At 42.2% G+C, this 18,238-nt stretch overlaps 1 protein-coding gene across 2 annotated transcripts in view; it reads right to left on the bottom strand.

Annotated features, from left to right (window-relative positions):
* Positions 1 to 336: 336 nt before the first annotated feature.
* The window catches only part of plpp3 (phospholipid phosphatase 3), a 51,459-nt gene continuing 33,557 nt past the window's right edge, over positions 337 to 18,238 (bottom strand). The window contains exons 5-6 of one of the 2 annotated variants that reach the window (XM_017689023.2): positions 11,726 to 11,902; positions 337 to 2,585 (exon numbers count right to left, since the gene is read on the bottom strand). In XM_017689023.2, coding sequence (XP_017544512.1) covers positions 2,457 to 2,585; positions 11,726 to 11,902 — 306 coding nt within the window. In that variant the 3' untranslated portion in view covers positions 337 to 2,456. The remainder of the gene's footprint in view (positions 2,586 to 11,725; positions 11,903 to 18,238) is intronic. The other variant, XM_017689031.2, reaches the window with a different exon arrangement.

Raw genomic sequence — 18,238 nt, 5'->3', positions numbered from 1 at the left:
GAGAAACTTTCCATGGATACCATTTGCTGGTTTTAGACCTCAAGTACAAGATGAGGCCCACTGCTGATCGCTCTCATAAGAAAACTTTGAATTTTTGCACCTCTCAGACTTGAATTCTAACTCGCTCACTCACATTTAGCAGGCTGAAAATTCTCCATAAGGTGACGGCATCAGCAGTTTGATGCTTTATAGGAGCAGTGCAGTGTCCTTTAAAAGAACATTTGCTCTTTCCTCTAGGCCAAAAACTACCATTTCAGACCACAATGTTTTCTTACAATAGCGAAATTACGTTGAAATCGTAACACAATACAAATCATGTACAAAAAAATACAGCCATTTCTGTTCATAATGAGCTTTTTATTTAAAAGCACATGTATTAGAGCTAGGTACATTTAGCAGAAAATAACATTTGCTATTATTTCTTTTGTACAAAATGAGACAATACAAAAATACTAATAGTAAATTTTTGATACATTTGTAGGTGTTTTTTTTTCAACGCTTATTAAAAACTTACCATCACAAATCTACAATATTTTAATTACCTAAATACAAAAAATCTGTCAATCAATGCTTGTTGAAGCAGCAATTTGTAAATAACACAGGTCATGACACATTTTTTTATTCATAGTGGATATATCTAAAAATGTTCAGAAATAATATTTTACATAGTTAATTTTAGTGATCTATACATTATTTATATATTTAAAAGAAAAAAAAACAGCTTGCTGAAATGATAGGACGGACTATACAATGTGCGGGGATGTGCAACATGTTGAAGGCTGTGTGGCATTTGGTTGTGTAGATGTGAAGATGCTCTGTATGCTATGGTGTACTGTAAAATAAAGTAGAACTGTACAGCGGTTAATGAGGACAGTAGACATCATTTAGAGAAAAAAAGGCCAAAGAGAGGCATTTAGAGAGAGAGAAAGAAAAAAAATCCACAGTTTTCTTTAATTTTTTTTTCTTCACATGGTAATATTGTTCTGCACAGAGTCAAGGACCAGGTACAGAAACACAAACACTCACAAACAAACAAACATACATACATGCATACATGCATCCATTCATACACAACACGTGGCATTGAGTGAGTGTGGTCGGACCCCACACTTTGTTGGGTCAAATGCTGGGGGACACATCAAATAGAGCCACCACTGGCCAAAGGCATGAATGGCACAGCTGCTGTTGAGTGATTATGTGGTTGGGAAGGAGAAGAGTCTGTACCAGCCAGCGGACTAGGCTCTTTCTACCCATCCCAAAGAAATGTGCCAAAGCCAGTGCAGTCGATGGGACTCGATCCCGAACGACCCTGGTGACAAAAAATAAAAGTGCCCCTTGCGCCCCCTTCACCATCGTCCCCACCCCTCCAGGACACAATGCGGAAGCATGGCTCAGCCATGCTCCAAACACTGCTGCTGATGGTCAGCTTCTATCTCAAAATCACAATTTAGAAACTTCCACTCTCTTTTTTTATGACCCCTCCCCAGCCCAACCCCCACCCCCCTCCCAAAAGAAAAAAAAACCCCAGTGAAATGCAACATCCCTTGGAGCTAGGCCACTGCGTGGGTAGCTAAGAACAGCATCAAAGGGTTTAGTGCTCAGGAGTGTGAAGCCCTCTGGATTCTTTGCGACCACCATACACTACAGTGTAGTAAGTTTATATCAGTCCATCACACACTAAAAACCGCAGTGAGCTTTTTCATAGCTACACCCCTCAGATAGCGAGTGGTAATGATTTACAATGGTCTTGGATATAGTGCTATAAGTTACTGTTCTTCATACTGTTAATATATCTGTGATAGTAACATTGCAGGTAAAGTATCATTCCTATAACTAAGGAATTTGTTGTCCTATACTGGCGAAAGGCCTCAGAGACGAGAGAGAAAGAGAGAGAGAGAGAGAGAGAGAGACAAAGAGAGAGAGAGAGAGACAGACAGACAATGAGAGAAAGAGAGAGTGATATTGGTCACACTCATCTTCCTTTTGTTTTCTTTCATTCAAGTGTGCATCCAACCATCCATCCATCCATTCATTCAGTATGTTTTACCCTCTTTTCGCCTTATTCGTCCGTTCAGCCCTTATAACTCCATTCAGGGTCCTGTAAACGAAGTTGCAGGCCCAATTTAGTCAACACTGTTTTGGGGAAGGAATCCCAGTAGTAAGTTCCTTTCTATATGTTTTGTTTAGCATTTGTTTGTTGTATGTGAATTGGGCTCAAAATGAAGAATAGCGAAGGTGGTAATAGGTAAAAAAAAAAATAATAATAATCAACATAAAAGAGTCTCAATAGTAAAAGGTCTCTGTCTCTTGCCTCTACATTCTACTGTCAGATGAGAGAGAGAGAGAGTAACAGCTAAAGTGCTGCTGCTCTTCAGTCACAGGTGGCTCTTCGGGTTTCTTCAGAGGAGACGGGTGGGGGGAGGGGGTTAAAGGTGGCTCTTCCCGTCATCCTCCTCTCACACCATGTTGTGGTGATTGTTCCTGTCTATGATGTCGGCCGAAGGGAGCAGTTCTTTCTTGATTGGTGAGGGCGGAGGAGTGGCAGACTTCATTTTGGGCTTGAACAGGTCAGACACGTAGAAGACCTAGAGAGAAGACAGAACAGGACAAAAAGGATATTATTAGAGTTGGTTCTAACCATATTGCTTATAAAGCCCACATAAAAACGAGTTCAATTCAAATAAATACAAATGAATACATCAGCTCAGTGTGCCAATTACAATGGAAATCAACTCACTCTGACGTAGACAGAATTTTCTTGGAAAAATATTATTTTTAATCGCACCCCTACAAAGACAACATCTGTGTATTGTTTCAGGATGCTGGAGACATTGTGGGGGAAATGATGCTGAGTATTATTAAGTTTTCGGGGGATGGGACATTATCACTCTTTACTGGAAGGGGATACATAGAAGCTTTGGAAATTACATTGCTTGGAAATGTGATATCTTATGCTTGGGTGAAATTCCATTTACAATGTGGAACTTCACAAATAGGAGATGTATTGCTACGCAGCTAGCAGAAAAGCCAATTACAAGAAAACGGCTCAATCCAGAGCCAACCATGGTATAACACAGCAAATACACATAAGGGAAAAGTCTGCTTCCTCTCATCGATCAGGTTTGGTTATGTACTTTTTTAATCCCACAACTGGGGAAATTCCACCTCCACATTTAACCCATTCGTGAAGTGAAACAACACATACACACTAGTGAGCACACACGCACTAGGGGGCAGTGAGCGCACTTGCCCAGAGCGGTGAGCAACCCTATCCACGGCGCCCGGGGAGCAATTGGGGGTTGGGTGTCTTGCTCAAGGGCACCTCAGTCATGGACTGTCAGTGCTGGGGATCGAACAAGCGACCTTCCGGTCACAGGGCCGGTTCCCTACCCTCCAGCCCACGACTGTACCACCCACTACTGGGTGAAGTGGATTGAGCACATTAAACCCATAAAGTCAGATATTTGTTAGACTAATGAATGGTGAACTGTGGTTAACATCTAAAAAGATAATGTTAAGATGCCTCACTATTCAAGAGAAAACCAAAGATTATGTCTTTAAAAACAAGACACATAAGTATCTATCTATGTAGGACTGCTAAACTTGGACACGAGTGAGACCGTACTGAGCAAAGAGTTATTGGTTGCACTATATTTTGATTGTCCACTATAGACGTTTTGTAGATACCCTCTTTTTCTATTGCATTTAACTAAATATATATTCAATATAAAGGTCAGCCTTTTCTTAACCCCAAACCTAACACATACTCTTTAAGTCTAACCATAGCCTTCATGCAAAACCTAATTCTAACCCTAACCTTGTTTCTGTAGATAGTTTGCGAACAAACTGACCATTATGATAAGCTATAGGGCGCTGTCCAAATACAGTGTGAAGGAGTTTGTTTTTGAAGGAAGACAGGATTAAAAGGAAAGTAACTGCTTTGAACCAAAGTATCACATCTTTAAAAACTCCCTACTGCTCACTACCTACAGTGGTCCGTAAGTAAAATCGTCAGTAGGCATGGTGCATGATATTCTTCAGCTGAATCACCTCAGTGACCTCAGTAACTCTGCTACGTTTTTCTCTGAGGTCATTCACTGATAAGGAGCACCCACCACATTACTGGGGTCTTTCAAGCACACTGAGTCAGTGTGGAACATGAACTTGTTAAGACAGTGAGGTCAGTACGAGCATGGCGTGGGAGGCACTGAAGGAGGAAAAGGCACTGCCTGGCAGCCATGGCTTTATGTCCTGATGACATCACCGGCATAACAGGAAAACAACGAGGGGTGGGGAGGAAGTATGCCCACGGCGACGGGCCAAGCTCCCACCCCGAAGGATTCTCAATGAGTTTTGGATGGTCTTACTGGTGAGCTAAATGTCCACCTGGACTGGCCTATGAGGCATGCCAAATGTAGTAATGATCTCTGAAGTTCACTTGCAGAGAGAGTGGACATTTAGTGGTCCTAGAAGAGCTGAAGTAGAGAAGAAGCAGGCTTTTGGCTTGTTCTGTCTTTCACAGCCTATTGCAGTTGCTGAAGCCTGGACAACAGCTGAGCTGGATGCTTGCAGCATGGAATAACAGATTCCAGCTGACCTGCCAACACACATACACGCAGGACGATAGTGTGATGGGAAAGGTGGGCAGCTAAGCTGAATGGCAGTGGGGCTTCCTGTCATGCTATCGCCATAGCTGGGTAATTCCCAAGGGTGATGCCAGTGGAAAAAATATAGACATGACATGGCTAAGAAAAAAAAAAAAAAAGAGGGATTTCCTCTTTGGATCTATGACTGATGAGGAAAGTCTATGACTATTAGCAGCACTGCTAGTTTTATATAAAGGAAATGGAAATGGTTTACTCAACTAGAGAGAAAGATGAGTGTGCGCTCGTAGTTTGCTGGAATACTTATCTCTTAACGCTTGGTCAATGACTGTAATCTTTCCCAGCCTCTCGTACCCACAAAAGCCCCTTTGGCAGGACATGAAAGAATCACATTTTAACACCTGCCCACCGGCTTCTATTACCCTTTTTATTCTGTTCTTGTAATAAGCCCAGAGAAACGTGTTAAAAGTATTGTACAGATATAGCAAATACAGATTATGTAGAAAAACATTGTAGTACTTCTTTAAGGCAGTCCAGAAGAGCCTCTAGTGACTGCTTGTATGCAAGTACATAATTAGGTCATTAGCCATTTTTAATATGACCTTTCCTCTGTGCCAATGACATCATAACCTAGAACATAAAGGGCCTCACTAATGCTTCAGTCTGAATTATGAGGGTGTGTGGGTATGCAATCATTCCCCCTTTGGGCACTGGCTAGTAATGTGTTCTTGTGTCTATGACAGCTCTGTAGCAGATGGGGTTTTTCACAATGGGCTGCTTAACACCGCGACCTCTGTCCTTTGACCTTGCGTGGCTAATGAAGTCTTATCGTGGCAGGGAAGCTTCCTGTGGTGGGATCCTGCATGTGAAAGTGCTCTTCCTCCATGCGCTTAGTCTATTGTGTTAGAAATGCTTCGTCAGCAACAGGAACCCAGTATGTGCAGCGTGTGTGTATGTGCACTTGAATATGCACGTGCCTGTTTATTACATACTCGCAGGAAATATTCCAAGAGAGCGCTGAAATGCACCTTAGGGCAAAGGCTGGGGTGTACAGGCTCAGATGCAGTCTGTAAATGGGCTTTAGATACAGTTAAAGGTGGACTTGAAAGAAGCTGTATATCAGTGCACAGGCTTTAGGGCTTGTTTTTGCCTTCTAGTCAAGTAGTGCGGCATGGAGTGTAAGAAAAGTGAGTTAGGGAATTTGTGGACATGTTCCATGATTTCAGTGAATGAACAGTGAAAGAAGTTCACACTGCTGTGAAGCAGACCCGTGTCCACAGAGTTAGAGACATTTAGGGCTCGAGGAGAAAAAGGCCAACATGAAAGTGAATTAATCTCAACTGCACATGGCAACCACTCTTATCGAGAGAGACAGTGTACTCAAGTTTCAGATGAAACCAAACACAGTGTTTAGAGTTTTTCCTAATGCAGCAAAAGCACTAGCTTTATAGCCCAAGCAGGGGATTCAAACCCCAGGCTCCAGCATATACAGCTGTAACCTTATATACTACTCTACCAAAATGATACCACTTTAGCAAGTTATTAGTGTTCTTTATTGCTATTTGTTTGCTTGCACAGCATAATGGATTTGCACAATGCGACTGTAGAGTACCAGTGAGATTTCCAGTGCGGTGGTGACGCACGCATGTGACATGCAGGGAAATCTCCCTAGAAGTCCAGTACTGTAGCAGAGAGGGTGCCTAAGCAATAAAGCTTGTGGAACCCAAGCCAAACCATTAGTTCTTTTCCTGGAGTGAGACTGAACTGAGCCTCACAAGATCTCACAAGGCCATAAAACCAGAATTGTTATACACTCTGAACAAGGCAAATCAGCAGGAACTCAATCCCAAGTCTATCTCGGGACACAATGACAGAACTGTATTGCTTCTGTGATATTTTTTGTAACACACAATATGCATTTCTGTGCATAGTGTGTGTATCATCCATACTTGATGATGACGATTAAAGATTGACTAAATGAATACTGATGATGATGATTAAAGATGGATGTTTTATTACAAAAAGGCATTAATAATTTTTAATAATTAATACTTTTTAAAAATTGGATCTAGTGCAGGACAGTATATGAAATGTTAAACAATAATACTCACATTTATAGATTTGATAATTTTAATACAATATGCATATATATAGACAAAGTAATCCACAGCAAAAGCTTCTCATTGATGAAACTTAACCGCATGGCAGTGAGATGGAACCTCTTAAATGCCTGGATTCTGCAGGCTCATACATGCACAGCCAGACCAGGAAATGATGTTATTCTATGACTAATTCAACACATCTATTCATAAGCAATCACCATGCCACAATGTGAACGAATGAAAATGAGCACTGGGCCTAATTTTAGAAAGTAGATCCATCACTGCAGAGAATTATTTGAGATTATTCAGCTTCTCAGTTTTGTCTTCAGTTCAAATACAGAAAAAGCTTACAGAGAGAGACAGATGGATCAATTGAGCATGAAGTTCAACTCTACTGTTAAGAGGTCAATGGTAGGCATTTCTGTGTACATGTGTGGTCCTTCATGGGTGTGGGCTTGCCCATTCTTAAAAGTGCTAAATTGGGGGAATGTTTATGTTTACATATGCGTATGCTGCAAGGCATAACTAGTTGGCACCACTGCACTGAGGCTCATGTGCATAACGACTGCACAGAAATGGCATCAGTGCTTGGCCCTTATCTCTCTCGTGTAACATGGGTAGACTTTAATAAGACTGTTTAAATCTCCTTAGTTTGAAGGGGGAAAAAAAGCCACCGCTACTATTTTTGGCTCCACACTGCCTCCATCATTGCCATGGCTCCAAACACAGAGCTGGATGGGAAAAAAAAGGAGACAAGCGAAACAGACACACATATGGGAGCGCGTGATAGGCTATCGTAATGTCTATCTGGCCCAGCAGGCCGAAAAAGAAGCACTCAGTCTTGGAGTCTTATCAGAGGAACACTGACCATGACCCTGAGTGCTCCAGAGGAATGCTGGGGTATTGAAGGTCAGGAAACACAGTGGAAGAAGAGAGGGGAGTGTGGAGACGGGGAGAGAGAGAGAGAGAGAGAGAGAGAGAGAGGGACACAGAGGGAGAGAAAGAGGAAAAGGCACACAGAGTGTTCCCCTTCCAGCTGTTTCCCCTCTTCTTTGACCCTCATCGTTCTGCAGGAAACACCTCTGAAACTGAGGCTTGGCTGGGCCACAACATCTCTTACTCTCTCCTCTCCTCGATAGCCACTCAGAAACTAGGCCAGAGTTGATGACTTGGCCGAAAGGGCTGGAAGCAAGAGCAGGAGGATGTGGCGGCAGTCCTAACAGGCCGAAAAAACTTCAATTCAATCGTTTTTTGCGTTCTCTGAGAGACGAAACATAATCCAGTGATCACACCAGAGACTACCTCCATGAATCTGATATAGCCCAGGCTTCCATCTTAGGCTTGCATAATGCACAGACTTTAGGAGCTCCTTCTTCATAGAGGCAAGACGAGGGGCACCGTTACGCTCAAAGACCAGCAGGCCTGGAGTTTCCTTTCATCAGACGCGAGACAGCAGGTTGACATTTAAGGTTGGTCTGTGAGCAATGCTCGCTGGGAGGCTCTGTCCCGCGGAGCTGCTCGAGCTGATTCGCTCTAATGAGGATCAGACCCCGAGCCTGTCAGCAACTCTGCACCAACTGCCAAAGCTCACCAGGACCTGCCGCTGCCAGACAGGCTCACTTCAAAGCCTGCCACTTTGACATGGACCTTCAGGCAGTCTTCAATGTGCAAAGACCAAGCTTGAAGTGCAGTGAATGTTCAGGACAAAAGTGATCCAAAGGGAAGAATCGGTTCCACCATTAAGGGAGTGTCTTCTCCAACATGAACCAGAAGATTTATGAAGTCCAGATGCGGCAGCAGCAAAAATGGCTAGCAATATAGGTTTGTCCATGTTTATAATCAGTCGTTACATAATGATTGTCTCTCTTACAATAATTAATTACCATTACATTAAGGAGTTAAGTATGCCAGCTTTATCATAGCCCACTGTCCAAACATTGAAGTTAAAATGTTAATGTAACAACAGCATATCATCAACACTTTCCCCAGCTTACCCAGCCTTCTTAGTGTGCTGTGGCAAAGCCCATAAAGAACTAAACTACAATAAAGAGTTTACTATGGCAATAACATTATTACTATGTTTACTATGGCAACAATGTTATTATGTCTCAGTGTTATGGTCTTGGCCAGCACCATTGCTGACAAGCCTTCAATGTGTCAACTGAAAATGAAGCAAAGGGTAGCACGTAGCATGTATATCAGGATATATCGCCTAAAAGCTCTTAGTTTTGCTCAGCTAGTAGCAGCAACATATTGAAAGCAGTCTGAAATTCTGGCCTTGAAATAGCTTCCAAAGAGGATGGCATTGCCAGGCCTGACAACACGGACAAACACAGCCGACATAGTGGCCGGAGCTGACCTTCAGGGTCCCTGGATGTCCCTCAACGCATTGCGATGCACATGACTGGAACTATAACTTTAGACCCTCACTGTGTTTTTATTTCTGTGGCAGCCACGTGCGCTGTATGTTCTCCCCATAGGTTGCCTCTGAACTCTGGTTATTAGAGATAGTTTAATTGGGCTTCCAAAGTGTTCACAGATGTGTGCGTGTGAGCAGAGTGGGAGTTATGCGGCAGAGAAAGGGGAGTAGGAGAGCTTCCAATGCAAGAGTAGTAAAAGAAGTGAAAAGAAAAAAAAAAAAAACAGAGAACACGGGCGCCTCAATCTGCATGGCTAAGTGCCTTGTTTCTGCTCTCCCTCCCTCTCTCTTTCTTTGCCACGTTCTGCTGATTCTCATATGACACTGACTCACAAGATATGCAACACTTTTTTTACACAATATACTTATATATACTTGTCCTACAGAAAAAAAACATGAATGAACATGATCCTGTGTCACATTTACAAAAAACGAGGCATGGGACAATTGCACAATCCAGTAGGACAGCTGGACAGATCTATGGTCATCATCAGGGTACAATCATAGACATAGGTGGGACCTCATTCCAACCAGTCATAGTGGGGAAAAACAACAGTATCAAATTCTTGGCACACCCTGGGTATATGAAATGTCCCGAAGTGTGCCAGCCGCTACTCAGCAATCAACCTGGTTGAAGTGGAGCAACAGAGGCTTTGCCAGGTTTGGGCAGCCGTGCAGGAGCCTCTGTAAATGCACTTTTCATTTTAGCATGGCTAACAATTTCCAAATTTGTCTTGGAGAATTATTTCAAGGCAATGCAAGAGTCACTATAGGAGTTGTTAACCCCTTTAACGCTGAGGCCAACAACAGCTGTTTCTGTCTTTTTAATCTACGCTCCTTCTTTAACAACATTGTTGATCTTCATCTTCAATCTCATCGAAAATCTGCAGAAGAGTAGTTATGATATGTGTATATTCATGTTAGGCATAGTAAAATGTATGAACATCTGGATCTGGAGCTTTCTATGTGCATTTTCTATCACTATGTATAAGAAGCACAATGCAGGTCTGTGCACACATTCAGACTGGCTTATCTGTGGCTTATTCAGAAATGACAAATTATGAATTTGAGCAAGCAAACTGGTAATTTGCCTTAAATTGTTACTCTATGAAATACATCAATAATAAGCCTGTATTGCTCTGTATTTCATTCTGTATGTGTCTGCATGCTTGCTCAAAAACAAGTGCATCCAAAAAAGACAGCCTTTTATGCATCTTTTATACAGTTAAAGAAAGTGTGTTAGAACATATACAGTTGCAAATCCACATGTTTATACATTTTACTATGTTCAACATAGACCTACATTGAAACTACTCAGGGCAGATATAATGACTTAAAGGAAATAAAACCTTTATACGTCTTTGAAGGTCTTACCCACTTTATGTTAGGCATGATAGGGTAAAGGCAAGGGAGAGAGGTTTCAAAGTTGATTGAGAACTGGAGAAGCAGAGCTTTCATGGCCTCATACCCTACAGTCTTCTCTAAGATGTGACAGCTGAACATCTCAGCCATGCAGAGCGGATAAATATCAGCCATGCGAATGAAAATAATCCAAAATAATTAGCATGGTCATTTTTCTTTTAAAGAGAGCTCGCTTCTCCTCTCCATCCTCCACCACTCACTCCTCTATCCCTCTCTCATGCCCAGAGTTCATTTTCCCTGGCACCATCCAGCTTAGTGAAGGGCTTTGGCTGCTGAGGTGACATGTGTCACAACTGTGGAGTGTAGAAATTCCTTTTTTTCCGTTTCTCCTGCTGAACTTTTCTCCCTTTCTCTCTTTCTTTTTCCCTCTCCCTTGGAAAAGGGGCCTCCTTGCTTCTGCTCTATTGCTCAGCGGCTCCAGGCAAGCAATGTGCTCCTCATTAGTGAGATTTGCGGCCCTTGTAATGGCTGGACAACTTAGTGGACAGAGAGAAAAGGGGGAGGGGGGGGGGCAGAGAGTGAGTGAGGGGTTGAAAGCGAGAGAGGGTGGGGTCTGGGAAACATCCTGGTCCGTTTCCAGTAAATTCCGTGGTTCATTTCTAAGCACAGATTCCAAGTGGTCTTATGTCCTCACTTTGACATGAGCAGAAAATATAAGCCCATGATAACTCAACTTTCTATTGCCTCTCACCAGATAAACTCTCACACAAACTTATCTGGCCAAAAGCTCACCACAAAGTGCTTCCAGCCTATCAGAGGACAAAGAGAATGATAAATTCTCAGTGGGGTGAAGGTGCCAGCTCATAAACTCCTGGGTAAAGTAGGTAGTAACAGAAAGGTGATGCTATGTCACTTACATGAACACTTCCAGAGTTTCTGGGGGAGAGACATCTGCTAGTTTTCATTGGCTATAACAACATAGTCTAGTTCGGCAAACAAATGGAACTCAATGTTATGTCGTTATTTTAATTTCTCATTAGATTGAAAACGATTTTGGGAATGTTCTTCAATGCTTGTTTTGGGAATGTTCTTCAATGCTTGTTTAACAACAGTTGCTACAAAGGAGTGCAGGGATAGGCCAATAGAGCCCTTAGAGCTTAGAAAGTTAGAAAAGCCTGGATGGGCAAATGAGGGTAGAGGGACAAGAGAACAGACAGAGAGAGTCACAGGATACTCACTATGCAGTAGGCCACAAGTGCTCCTTGTATAAAGCCAGCCAGCACATCAGTGGGATGGTGCTTGTGGTCAGATACACGGGACAGGCCAGTGTAGAAGGCCATCATCAGCAGAGTGAACTGGAGAAGAGGCCTCAGGAGACGAGCTCCACGCCACGTGAACCGAGACTGTAAGTAGAACTAGAGAGAGAGACGGAGAGAGAGCAAATGAGGAATAAGCTACAAAGACATGGTCAGTAATAATCACCAGTGTACTAAGCTAGACACGCCAGCAAAGTTCAACCCCCTCAAGCTTCATAATTAAATGAGGGAAGTGGAACATAAACGAAAGAGTAAAAACAGTACCAAAAAATCTTCAACACTTCAAACTGGCTTGCCACATGCTACACACAACACACTGACAAACAAATACCACAGGACAAAATCAAAGCAACACTACAGGACAGTGTCAAAGTAACACTATAATTCAGTTTCAAAGTAACACTACAGGAGAGTGTCAAAGTAACACTCTGGGATGACTCTTTAGGATAAGCCATCATTTCTAGCATCAACCCAAGAACAAAGAATGAGCCCTGAGGAAAAATTAACTTCCTGCAAACAGGAAAGCTTATCTGGGCAAGAAAACAGTGTCGGCGTGAGAGTGAGATGCTGAGGAAGGGGTGGGCAGGGTCAGGGGTACAGGGGTACAGGGGTAATTGGGGGTCAGAGGCTCGATGACGCAGCATGGCAAAAGGGGCCTCTCAGAGAAGTCAATGTAAAAAGTGTTTCCTGCATGTATAATCCCAACCCTGAGCATCAGTCACTAACATGAGGACAACTTCCCTTACGTAGAACACGGAGGTAGGCCATTAACAATCTTCAGTTCCACCCACAGAAACGGACACAGAACAAAGTAGCCGGAGATCAAAATGTTACACTAAACAAACAATAGCCTACAAGATAGCCGTCGCCTTGAGAGTGCAGATTGCCAGCTAAGGTGTGGACGAGGTCAGACTCGTCTTCCTGGACCTTGCAGCTATTGTATGTGCCAGGAGGAAGAGATCCCTCCCTGAGGATGTTTGGGAGTTGGAATTTCCTCACTGGATCTCAGGTGATGTTAAAATATTCTGGGTGTACCCTGGTTCCTCATCAGTGGCCAGATACCCTGGACTAAAAATAAAACCTTTTTTTTTTTTTATTGTAACCTTCTGTTTTATTTTTTTATTCTAATTATTTCAAATGCATGTTATTTTTTCTAATTAATTAGAAATGATTAATCTACAGTTTTATTACATTTTTGTGTATAATAGCTGATGCATAACTATATTTTTTCCTCTTCTGCTGCCGACTACTATCATTTTGAGGAGTAAAGCTGGAAAAAATATTTTGCAGCTGGCTTATGAGATAGGGAATTTTGCATCCTGATAAGGATCTGCACATCTTCATCCATCATCATTTAGGTAATCTGATCCTGCTTACCTAGCATTCAACAACATCTCAGAGCGGAAGGATGATGGAAAGATATGCATGTGAGAGAATGTACATGTTCTAGACAATAACCCGCACACAGAATGTCTGACAGACTAACTCACTGTGTGCAAGCTTATTATCCAGTCATGTTATGGACATGCGGACATGCATGTGACCCAACTACTCTGGTGGCTCCTTTAATGAGTTGAAGTTTGGACAAAGCCAAAGGCTCTCAATGGTATCACAAACAAACTTTCTCTTCCTTTGGTAATTCGAAGAACTGTCAAAAACCAGGTGAACAGCACTATTTGGAAGCAATCAGACCCTGAGATTTGACGAAAGCTTTATATGAACAGTTTTTATTAGTTTCAAATACTGCGCTTATGGTTTCACCACTCACCCCTTAAAATATAACTGACAGTCTCTCGTAAACAGCAAATATCACTAGCTTAGAAATCCGCAAGTTTTGACTTAAGCTGTATTGAATATCTTTGCTTTTAATTTGCACATTCCGTTCATCCTGTGCCAATCGGGGCCTGTTACTGGCATCCAGGGAAAGCGGAGGGATTTTCTAACCCAGAATGCAGAGTCTTTTTTAACCACTGACTTGTGGATATGTGCTATTTCTCTCCCTGAAAAAGAGACAAACAAATCCACAGAGGAATTAAAAAAAAAGTGCAAATAAAAGTATTTTAAGGCGGAATTTTTCCCACGAAAGGCAAATGCAGAGAAGAAGCCCTCAGACCAAAGTGTTGTGGTCTGTGGGGAAACAGATTAGTGCAATTTGTCACAGAAGTGCCACTCGTAAAACTGTAACAACAAAGACAACAAAAATTCTTTAAAAGAACATCCAGAGAATGATTCATGCTGGCAGCACACAGAAAGCTTTACTTGTGGTGGATTCAAATGACTAAGAATGCTCTTTGTTATTAGCTTTGAATCGCTGGTTCTCTTTTTCGTATTAAAAGTCAAATTGTCAAAGGGTGATGGTGCTGCTTAAGAAGTGTAGGCAAACTTAATTTTGTTTTATTTATACATTTTTAGCACACAAAAAATGATCTCAGTTTTTACCTAGACAGCAATAATCAGACCTTTGCTAATGACCCATTTTGAGTGAATATCTATTAAGCAAGTTAATTAATCGCCTGCTGCATTGCTCTTTACTCTCCAACTTCACCTTTATGTTTTTCTCTTAGATAAGATAAAAGTACTGTTTAATTTCTTTGTCAAACTAGCACAAACACACATGGACAGAAACCTACCTAATGACTTTCTGCTCTTTTTTAATGGACTTTGTGTTTTTTTCTGTTGATTTTGGTACATTTTGGACATCAACGGCCACTGGAAGTGTAAATCTCAACTATGGAAAGAATTAAAATGCCAATCATAGTCCTTTAAGCTAATATAACCACAGTAAACAGTCATTCAAAGGGGAAAGAAAGACTGTCTCTGATTGAAGGGATGAAAGCCTCTTGCAAATCAAGTATTAGACATCAAAGCAGATTGTATACAAAGAAGACACTGTGTCTATATTGCTTGTATATTATGTTGTGATATTTATGGAGTACAGTATTCAGATCTTCCTCCCAGTCATGCACAGTGATGATGATCATTAAAGAATCCGCAGATGTAAACACGGGGACTTGATCGTAGTAAACTTAATCTTCTAAAAACCTGTCACAGTGATACGGAGACATAACCGCTGCAGTCATGCCACTGAAATGAAATGACATGGAAAATTGAGGGGGAGTTAATAGCACTCTCTCTTTCTGTCTTTCTCTTCCTCTTCCCTGCTGGCTATCGTTACACAATGCTGCACAATGCCTGGAATGCTGTTGCCTTTCACTCTGAACATAAACAACTGACCACAAAACAAACAAGTCAACCAGAGCCTCAGGATAATGTACATTAAGCACTCATTATCACAAACACACACACACACACACACACACACACACATACACACACACACGAGAGGAATGTGGCACATTCAATTACCATAAACCACTGCTAATGCTAAATCTGAACTTACGGCAACTATCTGCTAAAGGATCAAAAAGGGGCAATTAGTGTTAATCTTCTCATTTCAGACTGAAACATGAGCCAAAAGGGAAAATGCAAGTGTCTAGACGGGGGTGCTGGGAGTACGCAGGGTTATGAGGAGGTGTGATGCTCAATAACTACACAGCTGCTGAGTGCAATTGTGGCATAGTAAGGTGACACCTGGGCCTGGAAACAAACAATTCTGGGAGGTTACCTCTTAGAAGCCGCAGTTATTGACAGCAATAACAAAAGCATGAAGTAATTTAAACCTAAGTGGACCATGACCTACATTTATTGTGTATTTTACTTTTTACAAGATGTTCCCATACACTATTTATATGGGTCTGTGTAGCAAAGACAGACATAATTCTCTTTACATGACCATATTACAACCTTTCTTTTCCCCTTTAGAAGTAAACAGCAACAAATGGAAAAAGCACAGACTGCAGTTACATATGTTACATATGTATATGTGATTAATGTATATGACTGAATTTATTTGGTAATTATATGTAAATGGCATAGAAAAATGACAGTTATAACAGTTCAGCTGGTGTATGGTTCTTTCTAAACACACATGCACAGCTCTCTACACAGACGTTCAGATAACATAGATCATGAAGACTCTCTGCTTGACTCAGAAACAAACCTCAGCTATCAGAGCTTAGATAAGCTCAACGTGGCGTGGACACTTCACACACACACACAGACATGCACGCACAAACACACCACCGTTCAGATGCCTTGATCTTTTAAGACCCACCCAGAGTTTGGTGGGGATGTCGGACAAAGTGTATCCCTGATACTCTTATCCCAGAGCGTAGTGTAGCACACACTCATAGCCCCCTCCCAAGACACAACACCCTCATACAGCAGATAACATGCACTGTCCTACTGAGATTCCCCTCCATGCCTTCCCTGCAGCCAAGTGGATGCTACCATCTGATAGACAGGGCAGGAGGGTGGGGGTAGGGGGTTAATGCCTTGGCTGGGACAATGGAAAAGCTCCTGAAGGGGGTATTTTTAAACCTTGTGGCTGTTTCAAAAGCCTCCATGCATGGCCATGGGCAAGCACTGAAGCGGCGTGCAGTAAATATTTGGAGTGACTGTTAGGATCTCCTGTCCAAGTTTGGTGGACAGCGCCAGAGAGTACTGAGCTGGAAAATTAACAAAAAGAGAAAAGAGCAGGAAGATAGTCAAAATAATGTTTGATGTTCTGTTAGTTCTCAATTAGGTAAAATAAATACCTGCAACTAATTTATTGCTACAAGCCTTAGGTTCATGTACATTGAAGTGTCTTCCTTGGTATGAAGAGCAGTTTTTGCCTAAATAATGATTTGACAATTTGTCAAAAGCACATATTGAAACTCTTTTGGCCCAAAGGTGTCTGACGATAGTCCATATCACAACAAGGGGGTGGAATGTATGGAGTTTTTCCTCCAAGCTAGTACTTTTATTAGATGTTTCTTTGGTTTTGCAGTTTGTGACAATGACAATACCTGAGGAGTTTCCTAATTTAATTGTAATGTTTGTGCAAATTGACAAAGAAAATATGCTGTTATTAATAACAATAATCAACTTTATTATATAGCACCTTTCATGCATTTAAATGCAGCTCAAAGTGAGTGCTTTACACTGATGAAGGCAAATAAAAGTCAGCAGAAGAGAAGAAACCGAACCGAAGAAAACGTTAAGAAGAGTTTGAAAACCTAGCTGTCCTCAGACTTTTGATAGACAGTGTAAAAAAATGACCACATCCTCTTCACCACACAGAGCGACGGAGAGAAAGAAAGAGCAAGCAAGAGAAGGGGGAGGGAGTGTTTATGTTTCCTTTGCAGTGGTTTGACCAGACTGTTTGTTTTCATGGTGTTGTGCAGTATTGTTGTGTTGAGCATCAGTATCTACTCGGACTGCTGCTCCAAAACGAAGCTTTTCTCGCCAGTTCTGGCTTTTCCACTGGGGCTTTCCACACCCTGACCTCAGGTCAGGCATGAAAAAGCCAACACAGTGAACTGGGCTTTCTTTCAGCATAACCGCAACACTGGAAATGATGAGTGCTGTCCACAACATTGTGAATTCTCCAAGTAGAATCAACCACTGTCACCAACTACCTCAGACATCATTCCAACGTGGATTCATCACTCAGACCTTCTCTAAAACCTTTGTTCAGTTCTCCTCTCCGGTGCCCTGTCATTTCCTCTCTCGACCGTCTAGCTGCTGGCCGGTTGCCGTGCTCATGTGTCGCCGTGTGGTTTGGGCGCAGTGGTGACGCCTCCTCACGCCTCAGGCCAAACCAGAACATATGGGCTGAGAGACTGGAGGTTAGAGAGAGGCTAGAAAATACCCAAATCCCAAACCCACTGAAACCCCCACAGACACAGTCACGCCAGCTCACACACATCTACTGCCCCAAGTCAGCCATCAATCAGCATGCTATTTAATGTCACTTAGCCTATGGTTAACGTTCCCAGTAAAGTGCCACAGGATGTGTCACCAACGAGCTAAGCTGGCCTTACACAGGAAAGAAGCAGCAGTATGGGAACTTGCATGAATGCTCTATTGAAGGAATACTTCTAAGTATGCTAAGATATGCTTGGTCCTAAGCTCTGCACTGGAGCTATGAAGCTATTTCCATTCACAAGCTAGGCCTACTTCTATCACAGGATGCTACCAAGCTGGAAAGGTTAAAGCTCATACATACATGAAGCACCACTGCTTTTTTTGAACTGCCATAAAAGTAACAGCTTCAGGCAGCTCAACACGCTTGGAGGAGAACACTAACGCTACATCAGCTCACAGACTCCTGTATAGGCCATCATCATGCTGAGTGATTAGAAGAAAGGAGGGCAATCCTGTCCACCCAGAGAGCATGAGGCCAGTTATGTTTAGTTGGGTTTCCAGTCACGGATGGCTGTGGCAACATCAGGGTTAAAATTATTTTAACACATTATGTGCCATATTACAAATGGGCAGAATAGACATGTTAACACAGATAGTGCTAACAGAAATAGCACAAATGACCTC

This window comes from Pygocentrus nattereri, chromosome 4 (assembly GCF_015220715.1).
Source record: "Pygocentrus nattereri isolate fPygNat1 chromosome 4, fPygNat1.pri, whole genome shotgun sequence".
Lineage (NCBI taxonomy): Eukaryota > Metazoa > Chordata > Actinopteri > Characiformes > Serrasalmidae > Pygocentrus > Pygocentrus nattereri.
Note: the sequence above shows the minus strand (reverse complement) of the source record. Positions and strands in the feature narration are given on the sequence as shown.